This window comes from Cygnus atratus, chromosome 1 (assembly GCF_013377495.2).
Source record: "Cygnus atratus isolate AKBS03 ecotype Queensland, Australia chromosome 1, CAtr_DNAZoo_HiC_assembly, whole genome shotgun sequence".
Taxonomy (NCBI): Eukaryota; Metazoa; Chordata; class Aves; order Anseriformes; family Anatidae; genus Cygnus; species Cygnus atratus.
Genome location: NC_066362.1, coordinates 125,715,773 through 125,732,303, shown reverse-complemented (window position 1 = coordinate 125,732,303; position 16,531 = coordinate 125,715,773). Strand labels below are relative to the sequence as shown.

The window sequence follows — 16,531 nt, the reverse complement described above, 5'->3', positions numbered from 1 at the left end:
TTTTTTATTCCTTTGGTGAGTTGGGTTCATTCCCCTAAATATTCCTTTTTGTTTCACTTTATCATTTGCCACTAGAATAATTCAACTGGAGAATGCACTACAGAAGTTTCTGAGACAGGCCATTGATGCAGATTATAGCAAATAAGTGATAAATTTAAAAGAGGGTGGGAAAGGGTGGGAAGAAATTGGACAGAAACCCATTTCCACTGTCTAAAATGAAGTCCAGTAAGAAAGTGAGGATATCTGTGGTCCTGTTACAGCAAATGCAGTCATGAGATGAAAATGTGAGGATGTTTGAAACTCCACACTCAGTTCCAGAAACAAAAATCCAGTTGTCTTTTAGCGTGTTCTATTTCACTCTGATTTACATCTCAGCATCCTTAGTTCAATACAGATGCTAAGGAGTGCAATTCATATAACTTCAGATATCTGCTGTGTGTATATCTACGTTCAGGTTTGTCATTTTTACCTTTGACCAATGGTCATACAGAACAGTTACGATTTCATTCATCTTGACCTATTTTAGACTGATTGACCTTAGGTAGAGGTGAAATGAACCATATGCATGCCTATTTCTCTCCATTTGGTGATAAAGCAAGTGTGGACAGCTAGCTTGAATATAGATTATGTCTGTTAGATGAGATTAAACTGACAGTATATAGAGGTTTTCTGTAATCTTACAGGTTTGGGTGGAGTGGTAACACTTATTTTTTTCCTGTTAGCATAGAAAATACATTTCTATGCTAGACTAATGTGAGTACAAATAGAGACATTGTTAAACATTAGAGATATAATTCCACTATCATGATGATATTGTTCTGATTTTATCAATCATAACATCCAGAAAAGTCCAGAACCTCATTCAACACTTGGGTGCAGTGCACATATGTGTGTCTGTTATAATTTGTGATGTCACAAATTGCGAGAAACAACAGTTTTCCTAAGTAAACTGAGTGTCAAAAAATCTCCAGGATGACATAAATACAAACTTCCGAGGCTGCATAATGTGGAGATTTCTGTTGTTAATTTATGCAGATCAGTGGTGAACAGATGTTAAAGTCCACTGGTGTTAAAGTTTAAATGCAGACTAAATGTGAAAATGGTGCTGTACATTTGATAAATAAAAAGCAGCAAAAGCAGAGTGCAGTGTAATTTTATAGCTATTAAAAATATGAGAGATAATGTTTATTTTTTAGTTGTTCCATTTCTTTCCATATTCCAGTATTTATCCATTATAAAATACAGAATGTTTTTTTTTTTTTTTTCACATTTTTTTGGGGGAAAAAAACTTAAAAAAACCAAAACACTTCTGTAATTGAAATTGCATTGTGGCTGTTCTGAAAATCTTTTTGTTCCAAATTCACATAGAAGTGCTTTTCTGTAGTAGGATCATGGGAGTTACTGAGAGAGAATGGGGTAAAGTGATAGTAAATAAGAAAAAAGCGTAAAGGAAAAGCAGTACTTCCATCACCTTTGGAAGTAAGGGAAATTATGATACAATGTTTTCCTATATCAGGATATCATGAAATAACTGAGAATGTTATAACTGTGCTGTCATCCCAGAGCTAAGTTAATTGAAACATATGTATTATTCAACAGACACAAGCTATGAAGATATTATGACTCAGTAATAATTCTGTTAAACTACACGATATGAGCAAAAGCCTCAAAAGACTTTAGAATAAGATATAGGGATGAAGTTCTAATAAAATGTGAATCAGGATCTGCAAACTAGCTGCTGTTTTTTTCTTTGGTTCTGCAAATGGTGTGAACAAAGGAAAAACATGGTATCACAAATTGCAATGAATGAGGTGGGAAAGTGGAAGTTTGCCGTAATGTGAGGAGGCTGGCAAATGGATGATATCAATGAGGATTTTTAATAGCTGTTGCAAGAAATGCAGAAGGTAAATATTTCAGTTAATAAAATAAGAGAGTCATTTACATTGCAATTTACATTGGGATGTTTTAATGAAAAAAATAATAATTTTAGCTCAAAGTGAACAGTGTTGAGGCACTGATAAAATGTATTCTGCTTGTTTTGTCGATAATTCTATGTAAAAACACGAAGTTTGGCATTTGCAGCTAGGCTTCATGGAAGAACAATAAGTATACCTGTAGGTTGGGATAACGGTAGATAAGACTTCCAGTTCAGGCAGTAGGCAGGTGCTATCAATCAATTTAGTGTGTGATTTTTACATGGTATCCAGGTCATTGAACTATGTCTCCCATGCATCCTATGTAGCAGTCCTGAAACCGATATCCAATGGCTTGATGTAGAGGAAAATAATAAAACTAACTATGGCTATACTTTATATATATATTTATGCACCATTACATAATGAGTTTGTATTTACAATTAATTGCATTAATTCCAGGTGTAAGGTCAATCTGTACTGAAAGAAAAACATCTACTTTCCCCCCTCTTGTGTCCCAATTAAAAGAAGTGCTTTGGATTTTTTTGTTTGTTTTGTTTTGTTTTGTTTTCAGTCACTTGATGCTTGTCTGTTTTAATATCCATCAGTATCCAATTTCTTGCAGATAATCAGAGTTCTCCCTTAACACATCCTGGAATTATATCAATCTGGAATTTGTGAAGTCAAAGGATTTTCAGCCTGAGTTTTTTGTTATTGCTTTTATAAAATTTGAATTAAGCAGCTATGGCCTTAGGGATTTTTTTGCTTGCCTTTGCAGTTGAAGGTATTCATTAATACGGTATTGTTTCACAAATATTAAGATGTTATGCCTGCAAGAGGAATCTTACTATATTTGCCTTTCAGTTACTTCCTCTGATACTCTGATCCATTGTGTGAAAACTTAGAATGATATTTCAGATTGCAATGTTGTAACTGAACATGTTGAACAAAACAAATATGATTAATCTCTTTTTTCATCACTTGACATAGAAGTGATTTAATTATCTTAGAACTCTCCTAATTTTTGTCTGTCCTCAAAGCAGTCAACTGGTGACTCAAAACCTAACAGAAATAAACATAATCTACTCTATCTTGTCTGTTTTGTTTCTCCTTCCCATTTTATGTTATTTTGGGGAGGTTTCAAAAGAAAGCTCCCTGAAGTGCAGTTTGAACCAGGGTGGAAATTTTGCTAAAGAAGATTCTTGGAGCATATGAAACCTTAAGTAAGTCACTATCATCATGTTAGCAAGAAACTAGCTGAAAAGTCCTCCTTTGCTTCTGGAAAATGCTTTGTTAGTTAGTCAAAAAGAAACTAGACTTTGACTACAGTGTGAAGACTCTTCATCCAGTGCCTTTAACATACAGAAAAGGAATGGTAGAGCAACATGTTGCCAGGCTTCAGCTAACTTGGACTAAGCCCTGCTGGTATCAGTGAAAAGGCTGTTACTAATAGTGTGGTTTGGGGCAAGTCCACCTGCTAGCCACATCTTGTGTCTTGACTTGGAAAAAACCTTCTGACCCCTCTACATACTCTGTCACATTCTTCACCAAGCTTATTTAAATGTCACCTTTTGTATATTTAAAATAGTTCACTGTACTGTTTTTTATGTGATTAAATTTTACTGTTAAAATCACCAAGACCTCAGTATCTGTAGTTCTTGTTTTTATTTTTTGTTTTGTTTTAAATAGACTTTATTTTAGATTAGATATTCATCATATCTCCACTATGCTACATTCAACTTTTCAGACAAAACAACAATAACAGCAGAGTCCTTGGTTTTACAGAAAATGCTACTTTTATTATTTATATTATTATTTTTCTTTACTTGACTATATTGCCTCCTTCATTCATCTAGAGACAATGTTATATTCTGTTTTCATAATTTATGATAGAATTGATGACCTTGCACTTTTAAATCATTGCATTTGAATAAAATACTAACTTCTTGGCTCTTCAGTTGCTTATTTGTCTTTTAACTACATGGGAACTGGGCATTTTTTGCAGCATTGTTAAAATGAATTCTGACTGGGTTTTCCTACAGTGTCTGAAGTAGTTATAGTATGTCATAACTTCATGTCATTGTTCATCTTATAAAAGGTTTATTTTACTGGAAACATTTTGTTCAATAAATTGTGATAATCTTGGTTCAATATGAAAATATATTAACAGTAAAATATGTTTATTGATGCAAATACTGTGTAAAGATATTACCAGTTAAGATCATGTATTGTTTTTTCTTACATTTTTAAAAATCGTATGCCTTTGTCTGGAGTAATGTTTCTCAAACTATATATTGCAACTACCAAGGGAGTTATTTAAAGGTTCATAGAGCTTTTAAAAACATTAAACAAAACTTCAGATGGTACATAATTATTAATTACAGTAATTGTTGAGGGGGGGAGGGGGAAGCCAACTTACTAGGAGCACAATCTCAGTTTCTTCAGGATTGGCAATGAGTACCTATAGGGACTTCTGATTTCCCTGTCCTGGAGAAACTGAGGCTGCTGTGAGTAAAGCCAATTGTCTGTTGTCTGGTCAACTGACAGTTTGGAAAAGGGTTCCTAAACACTAATGATTCTGAAGGAGGATGGTGCATCCAGGACATTTGAGAAACAGTACTTCCAAATGTATTGAAACATGAATTTTGTGACTGACATTGTGTGTTAACATTGATGCAGAGCTTTATGTGAGATATTTTTTAGGCTATTCCAGTTTTAATATGTAACTTCTAAACTTTCTTTGTCAGACTATTCCCATGGGTTAAGTATTTAAATCTCTGGACCTGAAAACTTTTTATTTTTATTGCAGTTTCAGCATTCCCAATTGCCTATGACAGCCTGCTAAAAGGGACTGCAGCAGAAGGAAGTTCTAGTCCTTGGAGGAGAATTAACTTGGTGATAACACTGATCTCCAAGGCATCTAGATCAGGAATACCTGAATTGGAGTTCCATGTAGTTTTCTGTTCAATGTACCTGCATGGTATAATATGGTCCACCGAATGGCCTATAGGATGAACGTGATCAGATTTACTTGCAGACGCACAGATTGACTTGAACTGAATGGTTGAGGAATCTCTAAATTGCAATGCAAAATGCCTTGAGGTGCACCTTGCCTGCAGGTCATATTCTGAAGGCTCTCTTTCCAACAAGGAGAGCCTGAAGACTTTGATTCCTTACAAAATGAAAGTTGAACTCCTAGAGCACAAGGTGGTAGTTACTGCAGTGCTCGCTCCATGCCTCAGTAACAGGAGAGCTCATTTGAATGCTTTAACCATGTTGCAGTTCTTTTAAAAGAACTTGCTGATTCATCAGATGAAGTGGTGATAACTATCAAAAATAGTGGTGGTATATTTATAAATTTGGATTTCTACTTCTGTTCCAGTTATGCAGCTTTTCTGCTTTTGTAGAAATGAGCCAAAGAGTTGAGTCTGGCAGTGTGACCCAGGTATACTAAAGACATGAGACATCCTAGTATATTTTGGGACAGTCCCAAAGGATTGTGCTTCCTCTTGTAGGAGATTGTATTACAACTCCCTTTGGGAGCTCCCGGTGTACTGGGAATATTACCTGCATTGCCATCCTGTGAGATACCACAGTCATTTGGACTCCTACCAGTTACACTGTGATTCTCACTTCTAAAAATGTTCTGTTATTTAACATGGGAACAGTTTGAGGGAAACCTTTTACTTCCGGAGTTCTGTGTTAACTGGATAATTTGTGTATTTCTCTAGTAGACTGAATGCCATTTCCTCCTGTGGCACCTAGTGTTTTAACCACCTCACCTAGCCAAAATATAAACCAAAGTTTGCATTTCTCAAAGACATGCAAAATCCACTGATTTCCACAGTCTCCCAGCAGACTCCTCTGAAGGACAAGCCAACCTCCATAGCTGGGCTGTCTGTTCTCAGGGACTCACGAAGTTACCTGGTAGAATCCTCAGACTTCAGAAAAATCATTTTCTAGAAATTAAGCCGATCTCATTAGCATTTAAATAGTTAAGCCCGGGTATACCAGGCTGGGAAATTCTTTACCTGTATCCTGTAGCTGTTCAGCCCCTGGTCAGGATTACTGTGGGCTCAACAACTCATTGTAAGTCCAGATCATGGTTGTGCTTGGGCACGATTTTCCTTATGTGAGAGAAAACATAAAATTTTGATTGCCGTGTCCTCTAGGGCCCCATTTCTACTTATCAGCCTATTCATTCAGGTAAAGTAAAGGGCTGTCTTCCTCCTCAAAGTGGAGAAGAGCAAACCAATCTGCCCAGCTTATATTCCTCTTAGTGTTCCTGCAAGTATGAGCCGTGAACAACAGCTTGGGCTTAACAAGTGTAAACATGGTCTAGGTCACAAAATTCTTTTGGCTTAGAAGGAAAATTAATTCTACAAGCCACTCAGCAAGCTGCAAAGTGCACTTGTCATAAAAATGCAAGGTATCATAAAGGAAAAACGCAGCATTGCTTTAGTAAGTGTTTCAAGAACCTATGTGGCTACGGTGTCACAGATGAAAATTTAAAGGATAAGGATCGTGTTCCTCTGAAAGAGTTTTCTTTGAGTTGTTTTTGTTTGGTTGGTTCTGTTTTTTTTTCCCCTCAGTTTTGCTACCAACTTTAGTCTTACTTTTGCAGACTTCAGTCTTCTGCTTGTTTTTTAGTGGTTGTAAAGTCTTTTACCTGTCTGGCTTTGTGTGTGTGTGTGTGTTTCTCCCTCTCTTCCTGTAAGTAATGGCTGTCTTTCATTGGCCTGGTTACAGAATGTTAACTCTAATGAGCAAGAAAATAATTTAGCAGTATCATTGTTTACAGGTGATGGATTTCTACATTCAAAAAGAACAAATTTGTTTCAGTTTATAGCTGTAGTTGTAAGGGTGGACTTGAAAAGTTTTAACAAGAAAATGTTGAGCCTACAGTTTATTATGTTTGAGATGACTAACATCTAACACAGCCCTGTTCCTAAAATACAGCAGTAACTGGTTAAAGGATGCCTGGGGTGTCCTAGGTGGCATGTGTTCTTAATATACAGATTGAAAGAAAGTAATGCAATGGTGGGGACTTTGCTTGAGAAGCATAAATTTAGAAGGGCTCATCGCTAGCTTGTGAAGGGCCAATGTTTTTTAAAAAGTTCCTGCTCTTGAACTCTTTGGGTTTTTTTGCAGTGTAGGTATAGTACTAGAGTGTCAAGATTAATATCTAGAAGATGAGAACTGTGTTGTTTTGTTTTGTTTTGTTTTGTTTTTGCACAGGAATGCCCACAGGACTGTCATAAAGTATTTTTAATAGTGCTGGCAGAAGGATCTTTCTACACACCTGTTTAGTTAGTATTCAGAGCTTCTCTGCCATAAATACAATGTGAAATATGTGTCCTCCAGTAGTTACTTAGTTCAGAAATTATAGGTGTGTTGCACAGTATGTCTTCCCCAAACCCTTTTCTTCAAGGAGTTCACTTCTAACAAGATAGAGAGGAAAGAACTCTTTCAAAGCAAAACTCAGTATTTCTTGAATATTAGATCTAGATTTTAGATGGTGTATGGAGATACTGTTACTTGCTGTTTTGCCAGTTTTCTGTTTGAGTTTAGCTATCAGACAAGCCAAGAAGCGTAAGACCGACATATTATTAACCATGCTAGAGCAATCTAAGTTTGCTTCTCATTTCATTTTCCTGCATCTGCATCTATATAGAGACTGTTAGCAAATCTTGCTATAATTTCTAGTCCTGCAGTGATTTAATAAAGTCTTCAAATGGTTGGTCATTTTTTAGCTAGCCAAGGTAGTTAAGTTAAAGAAGAAAAACACATGCTTAATTTGAAAGAGAGAGAAAGATGTGATTAAGATGAAGGATCATTTTTGGATGAGAATAATAGCTAGAATGCATGATCATTCTGTGAGAAGGGTACAATTTATTCACCTGTGAGTAAATGTTACTTTGTGAGGAAGTGTTCCCAGGGGAGTGAAGAATAATAATAATCTCCAATTTATTGTCTCATAGCACGTGCACTCTGAGTATGCAGTACCTGAATTTACAGCATCTGCAGACATAAATTGAAGCTTTTACAGTTACTCCTTAAACTGTAGAGCAGATGGGGGAAGATGACATTCAATTTAATGCCTACTTATGTAGCTTTTAGTGTAAACAGTAGACTTTTTCTTTATAATGTTAGTTTAATTAAGGAATTCATTGGATTCTGTATGTTATTTACTCATAAAGATTTCACCAGTGGCTCTACTGATTACTGTTTTTATGGGCATTGGCAATACTTTTGCTTTGCAAGGGGGAAAAAGGAAAGATGTTATCAGAGACAATTTTATAAGCACAATAGATGTCCATTCATAGTTGTATCTCCTTAAGCATAAGTGTTGTGTTTTTTTCAGCCAATTTAAAATCACACAAAATATTAGAAATGATAACTATTTCTTCAACTTTCTGAACTGTAGAATGTTTGTAGCTTTTTCGACTAAAAGTAGATAGCATTTAAGAATAATAATGATTTTTTTCCTCTCTCTCTTTTGAACCAGCCTCTTATTCCCAGAAGTCCTACAAGCAGTGTTGCTACACCATCCAGCACTATCAGCACACCTACAAAAAGAGACAGCTCTGCCCTCCAGGATCTCTACATACCCCCTCCTCCATCAGAACCTTATGTTCCCAGGTAAAAAAATAAAAAATAAAAAATCATTTAGGGTACTATTCATTGTCAAAAATACCTGTAAAATAACTGGCCATTCCGTTCCTATCTGATCATCAGTGTACCCTGCAGGGTTAGGCTGCTAATACTTCATTTTACAGGGAAACTGGTTGTTAACAGTAGATATGCTGAATCACACCCACAATAGCCTGAATCAGTGTCTTGTCTGAAAAACAGTCAGTAGCCTTTAGAAAGACAGGTTCAATACCCTGTTTTCTCAAATGTGGAATAATATATTGCCTATAACAGTGTCATTCTATTTCAAAAGAGCAAAAATGATCCAAAACCCTGAATATGTAACTACAAAGAGAGTTTCTAACTGTTGCCTTGCCTAATAACTATCATGCAACAAAGAAGGCTGAACTAAAAGAAAGAAACTTTGCAATTTCAACAATAAGAGTACTTGCTTTGTTCTTCCATACTGATTTCTTTTTTAGATATATTTGATTTGTTAGTGTTAGAGCAGTTTGCATTTTAGTGTGGTTACCCTACTGTATTCTGCAGTGGCCACGCTGCTCCCTGTAGTTATGTTTGCTACTCTGACTTGTCACCTGGAACAGGCATTCTCATCTCTCCCTCCAAGACTCTTGGCTTGCTGAGCCAGAAAAGCAACAGATTCTTCTTGCAGATTCATTAACCTACCCTCACACGATCTTAGAGGATTCAATATAATTTTATAATGCACACAGATGTTGCTTTCCTAAAATTTTGACAGAATTATGGCCTATAAATGCATCCATAGGTACATCAGTAACCCTGTAAGTATGTCAGTATCCAACCAGAGACCTAGGGATGTATAAAATAGGGATCAGTATTTTTAATGTTTCCATATACAGGGTGTCCAGTCAATGTATTTTTAAATTAATTCTTGCTTTTCTTTTAGTTAGCTTTCTTGCAAAAGTTGTAAGAGCTGCATGTCCTTTCTTGTACCTGAGTTTCCTGTACCTGAAGTTCTGATACCCGATTTTTTCTTAGGCTCTCATATCAGTAATTGCTAGCCAATTAATAAGATGTATGACCTGATGATGACAAGACTTTCCTGGGGGCTATCCAAGAGTTAGGTAGATGGCAAATTAAATTGCCTAGTGGGGAGAAGTCATGATTGTTTGATAAATTCTTGCTCTTCAGAGATACAAAAAACCTTCCAGGGCAAAAAGGTGACTTTCCACTTCATGATTTAGATGATGCCTTAGGCCTTCCATGAAGCTATAAGCTGAGTCCTATGTTCCTTCTTCATCCTTGCTTTGTCTGCTGCCTGGTCTGCTTTTATTTCTGAGGAAATTAAAAAAAAAAAAAATATGCAGAAAGCAACCCCAACCAAAACACAGTCTTTGATTTCTCTTCGAACAAAGTAGTTGCATAGTAAAGACCTGTCACTCTTCAAACTGGAACTGTACTGTCCTTAAAAAAAAAGTAGTGCTTTTGTACTGCTACTGATCATGTTTACTGCTACAAAAATACTTTAGTTATTTCAGATCTTCATTACACATTTTGACTACTTATTAATAATACATCTTAACTCACAATGGTTAATGCAGTAGTTTGGAGCAATTCTGATTAAATATTATAATACATATTAATATAAGGTGCAATCATACAGAGAGAATATGTAGTTTTGAACTTTTTTTTGCCAGCTTAATCCTAATGGACTACGGTTCATTTCACAAACCTGTCACATACAGTACAGAGTTTCTGAATGATCTGTTTTGGCATTTCATCTGTTCTTTTGGTCCATGATTAACTGTATTTAAGCATGTCTTTATTTTGGGTATTATCAACTGTTCAATATCTGTTTTTCAGTTTGTTGTTGCTGTTCCAAGGGGGAATGAAAAAAAAAAAAAAAAAAAAGTCCACAAACCCTTCTCTTGTTTCTGGAATAGAGTAAAGGATTTGATACTTTGATGTAAGTTGTAAAACCCTGAAGCCATGTTACACTGATAATACAGTATACAGATACTACACCCACAGACACTACAGCTGCCAGCATAACCACACAAAAATGGCATGAGAAAGTGGAACCTACCCTTTCTTTGTGCCAGTTACTGACAAGCACAGGTCGTAAATTAGTGCCTGGCCAAGTCTGTTGAGTGTCTTTGGGGGGAGAGAGCTAAATCCCTCACCTCCAGTGGACTGCAGTCAAGGTTATTTGCCTGGGGGCTCTGCACTTCCCTTAACACTGACAGTGAAGGTCACTCCAGGGCTATCTGTCCTCCTTGTCATGAAGATCACTTTGTACCAGTCCATGAGTGGTGACAGGAGACGCTGCCCGTGGAGGTCATATGTATGCATCCTGCTTCTTCCTGATGGTACCTGCAGCATGGATTAACATCTGGCTGTTCTGCGTCAGTCTCCATCATTTTACCTGCTGGCATCCCTCAGCACCATCACCAGAGAGGTCTTCCCATGACAAGCTTACAGCCCTAGTGGGCCTGTGCCAGTCCCACTCCCTAACACAGCACCATCCCTACTCTGAGAAAGGCTAGCAGAGAATGTAGTGGCTGGTGGGGGTTTCCGTTGCTCCGGTGTCACTGCCAAGCCAGGCTGGCCCTGTGTCATCCTCTCTAGCTGCCTGGATCCCAAGAAGGGTCTTTTCTATGTACTCATGCAGAGTGTCAGGGAGCCAAGGGAAATATGGGTCAGCATGGTGGTCAGCTTAGCACTCACACAGTGGTCCAGAGGGGCAGAAGTTCTCCAACAAGGCCATGAGGCCCCAGCTACTCTCTTAGCAGCCTCCCTTGCATTTCTCTTCTCAAAAGATATTGTCTGATTAGGCCTTTTGCAGCCGTTTTCATCCCTACCAGCAGTTTGCAAGTGAAGCAGTGGGAAGGAAAAAGTGATCTGCTTGGCAAAGTGAGTGCCTTGCAATGCATTGCTATCCTCGTACAACAGCTCACGATAGGTTCCACACACCCTTTCTGGCACCACATGGACATACCTGTACAACTCTGAGGCCTCAGTGGGCTTGTGCTGGACTGTGTTAAATGTCTGTACATCATTGGTCCCTGATTATTTTTGTTTTGGGGTTAATTTGTTAGGAACCAGATTGAATTTGTCTGTGCTTATCATTTAACCATGTTTTAAAACTATCTGATGCAAAATGAAAACATGAAAGAGTAAGATCAACATTATTTCCTTGCCCTAAATCACAAAATGCTAGTAGCTTCTGAAAAAAATCAACATAGAAAGAGTAGCTGCAATTCACCTTTTATTTGAATGATTCTTTTCAAGGGAAACTGTTAAGATTCAGTTCCATTACAGTAATGGAAGCAAATAGGCAAAGATGTGTGAGATAACTAGCATATACATACATATATGTGCATATGCAATGTATGATCCTGATTTTGACGATATCTATTTGCAACTTATATGAAATCTTGACATATTCCCATTTTTTACTGAAATATTCACATTTTTAAGAGAAATCAAAGTCTTATCCCAATATATTATAAAACTTTCTTGTTTATTAAAGGGACGAAAAGGGAAATCTCCCATGTGATGATGTCGGCAGACATATAGTAGGCAAACCGGTTCATACAGGATCCGAATCTCCAAACTCATTCCTTGACCAGGAATATCGAAAGCGCTTTAATGTCGTTGAAGAAGATGCAGTTTTATATTGCTACGAGTACGACAAAGGAAGAACAAGTGGTCCTGGAAGGAGAGAGAGCACACCAACATATGGTACTGGCGTTGATCTGATAACAATAATCACCATTTGTTTTAAGATTTCTTCATGCGTCTGCTTTTGTATTTAGGCGTGAAAATAATTTCAGTGGCTATTAAATTTGCTAAGAATTCCGTACATCTTCAGTTTAATCTCAACCGAAGAGCTTATTCAAACCTTTATTCTCCAGGTTATTTTCCCCTTGAATCTACTGGAACTCTTGTTTTACCTAGTAACTTATTTCAGCTTTGGACTAGGAAAATTGGTTTTCTGTTGCCAAATACAGAACTGTGCAATGGTAGAGTTGTTAGAATATAGAAGAAAATGAAGAGGAAATCTCATTTTTAAAAAAGTTATTTTCACTACCATGGTGTTAGCTCAGCACACAGTTGAATGTTCTTTCACCCCATTTGCTATGTTATTTCAATTATTAAACTGAGCATAAACTGCATGTTGGAGTTATTATAGTAATCCAGACATCCCTTTGAGAAGAAGACAGACTTAATTTATGAGGAAGCATATATTTGATACATCATACAGTCAAGCTCCAAAATCGCCTGGGAACCTTGATACAAATTGAGCTTGAGCTGTGTAAATTATCCTCAGGACTTGGAGCAATCTGCTTGCACAATCTTAAAGGATGTGGTTTCATAAAATGCACCTGTTCGACACAGCCATACAATTGTGCTGCAAAATGCTCAGTATCCTTTTGAGTTTGAAGTGTTTTCAGGTGTTTTCTAACCATGCCTATACTGTATGAAATAAATGTTAAATGTTCAAAGTTGATATATTAATTTTATTACTCCTGTATCTCAACTATTACACTTGGTGTATGTAGTCAGTTCCATTAACAGAAAGGTTATCTGTTCTAGATGTTAAATTTAGTACTAGTGGTCTAGAGGGAAGAAGAACACATTCTTTGTTCAAGGACTGCTGAATCTATTATTTTATTACAGGATAGCTTTTGTAGCCTTTTTCCCGATTAACTGAAAAGGTTAGAATACATAGATAAAAGACAGTACTGAAAATCAGACATTATTTAACACGTTTATTATACAGCATTTCACTTTTGGTCTCACTTCTTTTTTAATGATTTCACACCACAGAGTCCATTTTCACTTAAGTATATTTTCTAAAAATATTACCATTTCAACATTAAATCCTGAAGTTCCCCACATGGCATTTGTTAGCACAAGATTTGTGGCTAGACATGACCTTAGAATTTCACAGTCTAGAAAATGAAAAACACACCATTCTGGCTTATGATGGCCCATTAAAGAAGGTCAAATGAAGTTCCAAGGCCTACAGAAATAATTGTTTTCAACATATACTTATTAATTATATGGCGGCATTAATTTTTTTTTGTTTAATGCTTCTTAGCCCTCTTTCATGAGGGCCCTCCATGATTTCTTTTTTATGTATTTATTGGCTTTTTAACACTGTTAACCAGTAGACTTCTTTCATATTCTTATGCGCTTTCAGCTGTTGTATAATTGTTTCTAGTTGGCCTCAGAAAGATTCAGTTCACATCCTAGTGAAATTTTCCTGAATGTAGTCATCAGGGAAAACAGATTTAGGGGGGGCAAGTGGAGATTACTAGTGGTAGCAGACAAATGAAACTCAGTTTTGAGGAAAGAAACAAATGTGGTCATTGCAGTTTTATTGCCAGATACAAAAAGCATGCACTTTGAACACCTGGAGGTATTATGGAAATTTTGTTATGGCTATAGCTTTTTGACAACAGTCACACTTTGTGATTTTTTTTTAGTTTTTGTATCTTTTCAATTTTGCAAGTGCTTTCCATAGGATACTGTGAATTCAGACTTACAGTAGAAGATTGTATTTCTAGAAAAAGTGGCCATTAAGTTACTTCTTATCAAGGATACATGAGCCTAATATATCCACCCTCATGAAATGACTTCTTAATGATGTGCTTTAAATCTCACTCAGACTTAAAAATGTGCCCATAAATAATAAATGATAAAAAGTTAAACATATATATCCCAAGTAATTATGTATATGTGAACTGATCTTGTGGTCTCTACACATTTTTAAAGAAATTATTACAATACCTTAGCAACTGAATAAAAAACAATACAGCCTTTTACCATTATGCTGCATGCATGCTGTGTTTCCAGTGGATGCCATACTTAAACAGATAGATTGACATGTCTAAATGTTTGTTTTCATTATAACCAATTGTCTTTTTCATTGTATCATGGGTTTAACATAAAAAATGCGGAATAACGATGGTCACCTTTATGTAGTGGGGTTTCTACTAAATAACTAACAGGACTTACGATTTTCTTTTTTCTTTTTTTTTTTTCGTTAAGCTCTGATACTTTTTGAGACAAAATATTTTTCCAACTTTTATTTTCTGCAACCAGTAGATTGATTTTAAAAAAGAGCAAAGGCTGGCCTTGTTTCTGAAAACATTTTGTTTTCAGTCTGCCAGATATTGTGCCGTACTCTATTTTTCTGTTTTAACATGCTGTTTAATTTGCTACAAACTACAGATCACTTTAAGCAACCCCACTAAGTTGCATGGCACATTTTCACTGAATTTCTAACTGTATTTGTAGAATTCTTAAGCAGAAATTATGGTTCATAGCATTTTTAAAAATCAATTCTGCAGCTTCCAAATCAAAATGTAAAAGATACGGTAGTTTTCAGCTTTTCTGTTACTTGCTAACATCAAGTTACTAAGTGTTGTTGCTAACAACACTGATTTCAAATCAAAGTGAATTTTCCAACAGTAACGTACTTTGCTTTCTGTAGAGGAAATGCCATATTATAAAAACTATAGAAACTATAGAGGTTTTCTGTTTCCTTTCTTATTCAGTCACTAACAGATCTTTTAAACTTCCCAGCAAACATGCTATTTGTGAAGATACTTTAGCGATGTGGACATATTTATTTTGCCAACAGTTCATTCCATATATGTATTAAAACAGTTCTCTATATGCGTGCGCCAGGGGCTTCTAGAATAATAAATAGATATTGTTCAGTGAAAACTAAACTAAGTAATTTCAGTGTGTTTCTCAGTCTCAAACATCAATTTGCTGATGATTTTGTAGGGCACTAGATTTCTTTTCTGAATTTAAAAAATCAATTAAAAAATCCATGATGTACTTTAGCTGCTTCTTCTTCTGCTGTTAAAGAAAACAGGAATCCTATCTCAGTCTCTTGTTCAGAGGCTATGCTAGATCCTCTTTCAAAAGCAGCATTGTAGAATAGCATCTTAACACAATTTCTTCTTTCTCTCAAAGAATGTTAGTTTAATACTGCATTATGGTGCATGATCTCAATTTTTTCCTCTGTTTCCAGGGAAACTAAGGCCTATTTCTATGCCAGTAGAATATAACTGGGTGGGGGATTATGAAGACCCCAATAAAATAAAAAGAGATAGTAGGAGAGGTAAGTGATCTGGACACACATCTTGTACAAGGCATTATGGGTTTTATCATGCTTTAAGACATGATAATATATAGTTCAAGCTCTCATTTTGCTGCTTGCTTAGATAATTGTTTAAGTGGACCTGTTTTAGGTTCTTCCATTATGTATGTTTATTTTTTCTCAGTGCCTCTATTAGGACTGAGGACTGCTCAACCAGGCAAAAGAAAGTCATGATTGCAAAATCATGCAGTTTGGCTTAACTTCATATTGGCATTTCACTGTTTCAGCTGTTCATTTTGAAATTGGCCTTATTTTTTTGTAATACCAGAGGACAAAAATTCATGGTTATTACTGTTATATATTGTTATGCTTAAATGGGAATTATATTAAACTTCTCTGTCTTCATGAGTTTTTTGTTGTTGGCAGTGATGCTTATTTTTGGATGAAAAACATTCTAGGGAAGTATGGTATTCACTTCAAAACCATAGAGGATAAGTTCTTCAAGCTCTGTTTTATGAGACTCAACTGTGCAATTTCACATACAAAATGATAACCTCTAAGCTAACCGTTATTTCTCGGGAGCAAGATGTTACAGTGATGGTAGATATTTCCATAAACACATTAACACACAATTTCAGTAGGGATCAGAAAAGGAAAGTGTTAGGAATTAGTAGGAAAAGAATATGAGACATATTTCTTATTCTTGTGCTGCTGTGTAAGTTCTTGTACATGCTGGATATGTGTGCAGTTCTGGTCTCTCCATCTATTAAGAAAACAAAACAAAACAACAGCAGAATTGAAGAAGGTTCAGGGAAGGACAACAAAAATGATCAGATGTATAGAGTGGCTTTCAAACAAGGTTAGGTTCAGTAGGCTGGAC

The 16,531-nt window shown here is 36.1% G+C and overlaps 1 protein-coding gene across 4 annotated transcripts in view; it reads left to right on the top strand.

Annotated features, from left to right (window-relative positions):
• The window catches only part of CNKSR2 (connector enhancer of kinase suppressor of Ras 2), a 215,933-nt gene that overhangs the window by 121,978 nt on the left and 77,424 nt on the right, over positions 1–16,531 (top strand). For 2 of the 4 annotated variants that reach the window (XM_035542315.2, XM_035542312.2), the window contains 3 exons: positions 8,422–8,555; positions 12,061–12,272; positions 15,583–15,672. In XM_035542315.2, coding sequence (XP_035398208.1) covers positions 8,422–8,555; positions 12,061–12,272; positions 15,583–15,672 — 436 coding nt within the window. The remainder of the gene's footprint in view (positions 1–8,421; positions 8,556–12,060; positions 12,273–15,582; positions 15,673–16,531) is intronic. The other 2 variants (XM_035542316.2, XM_035542313.2) reach the window with 1 other exon arrangement.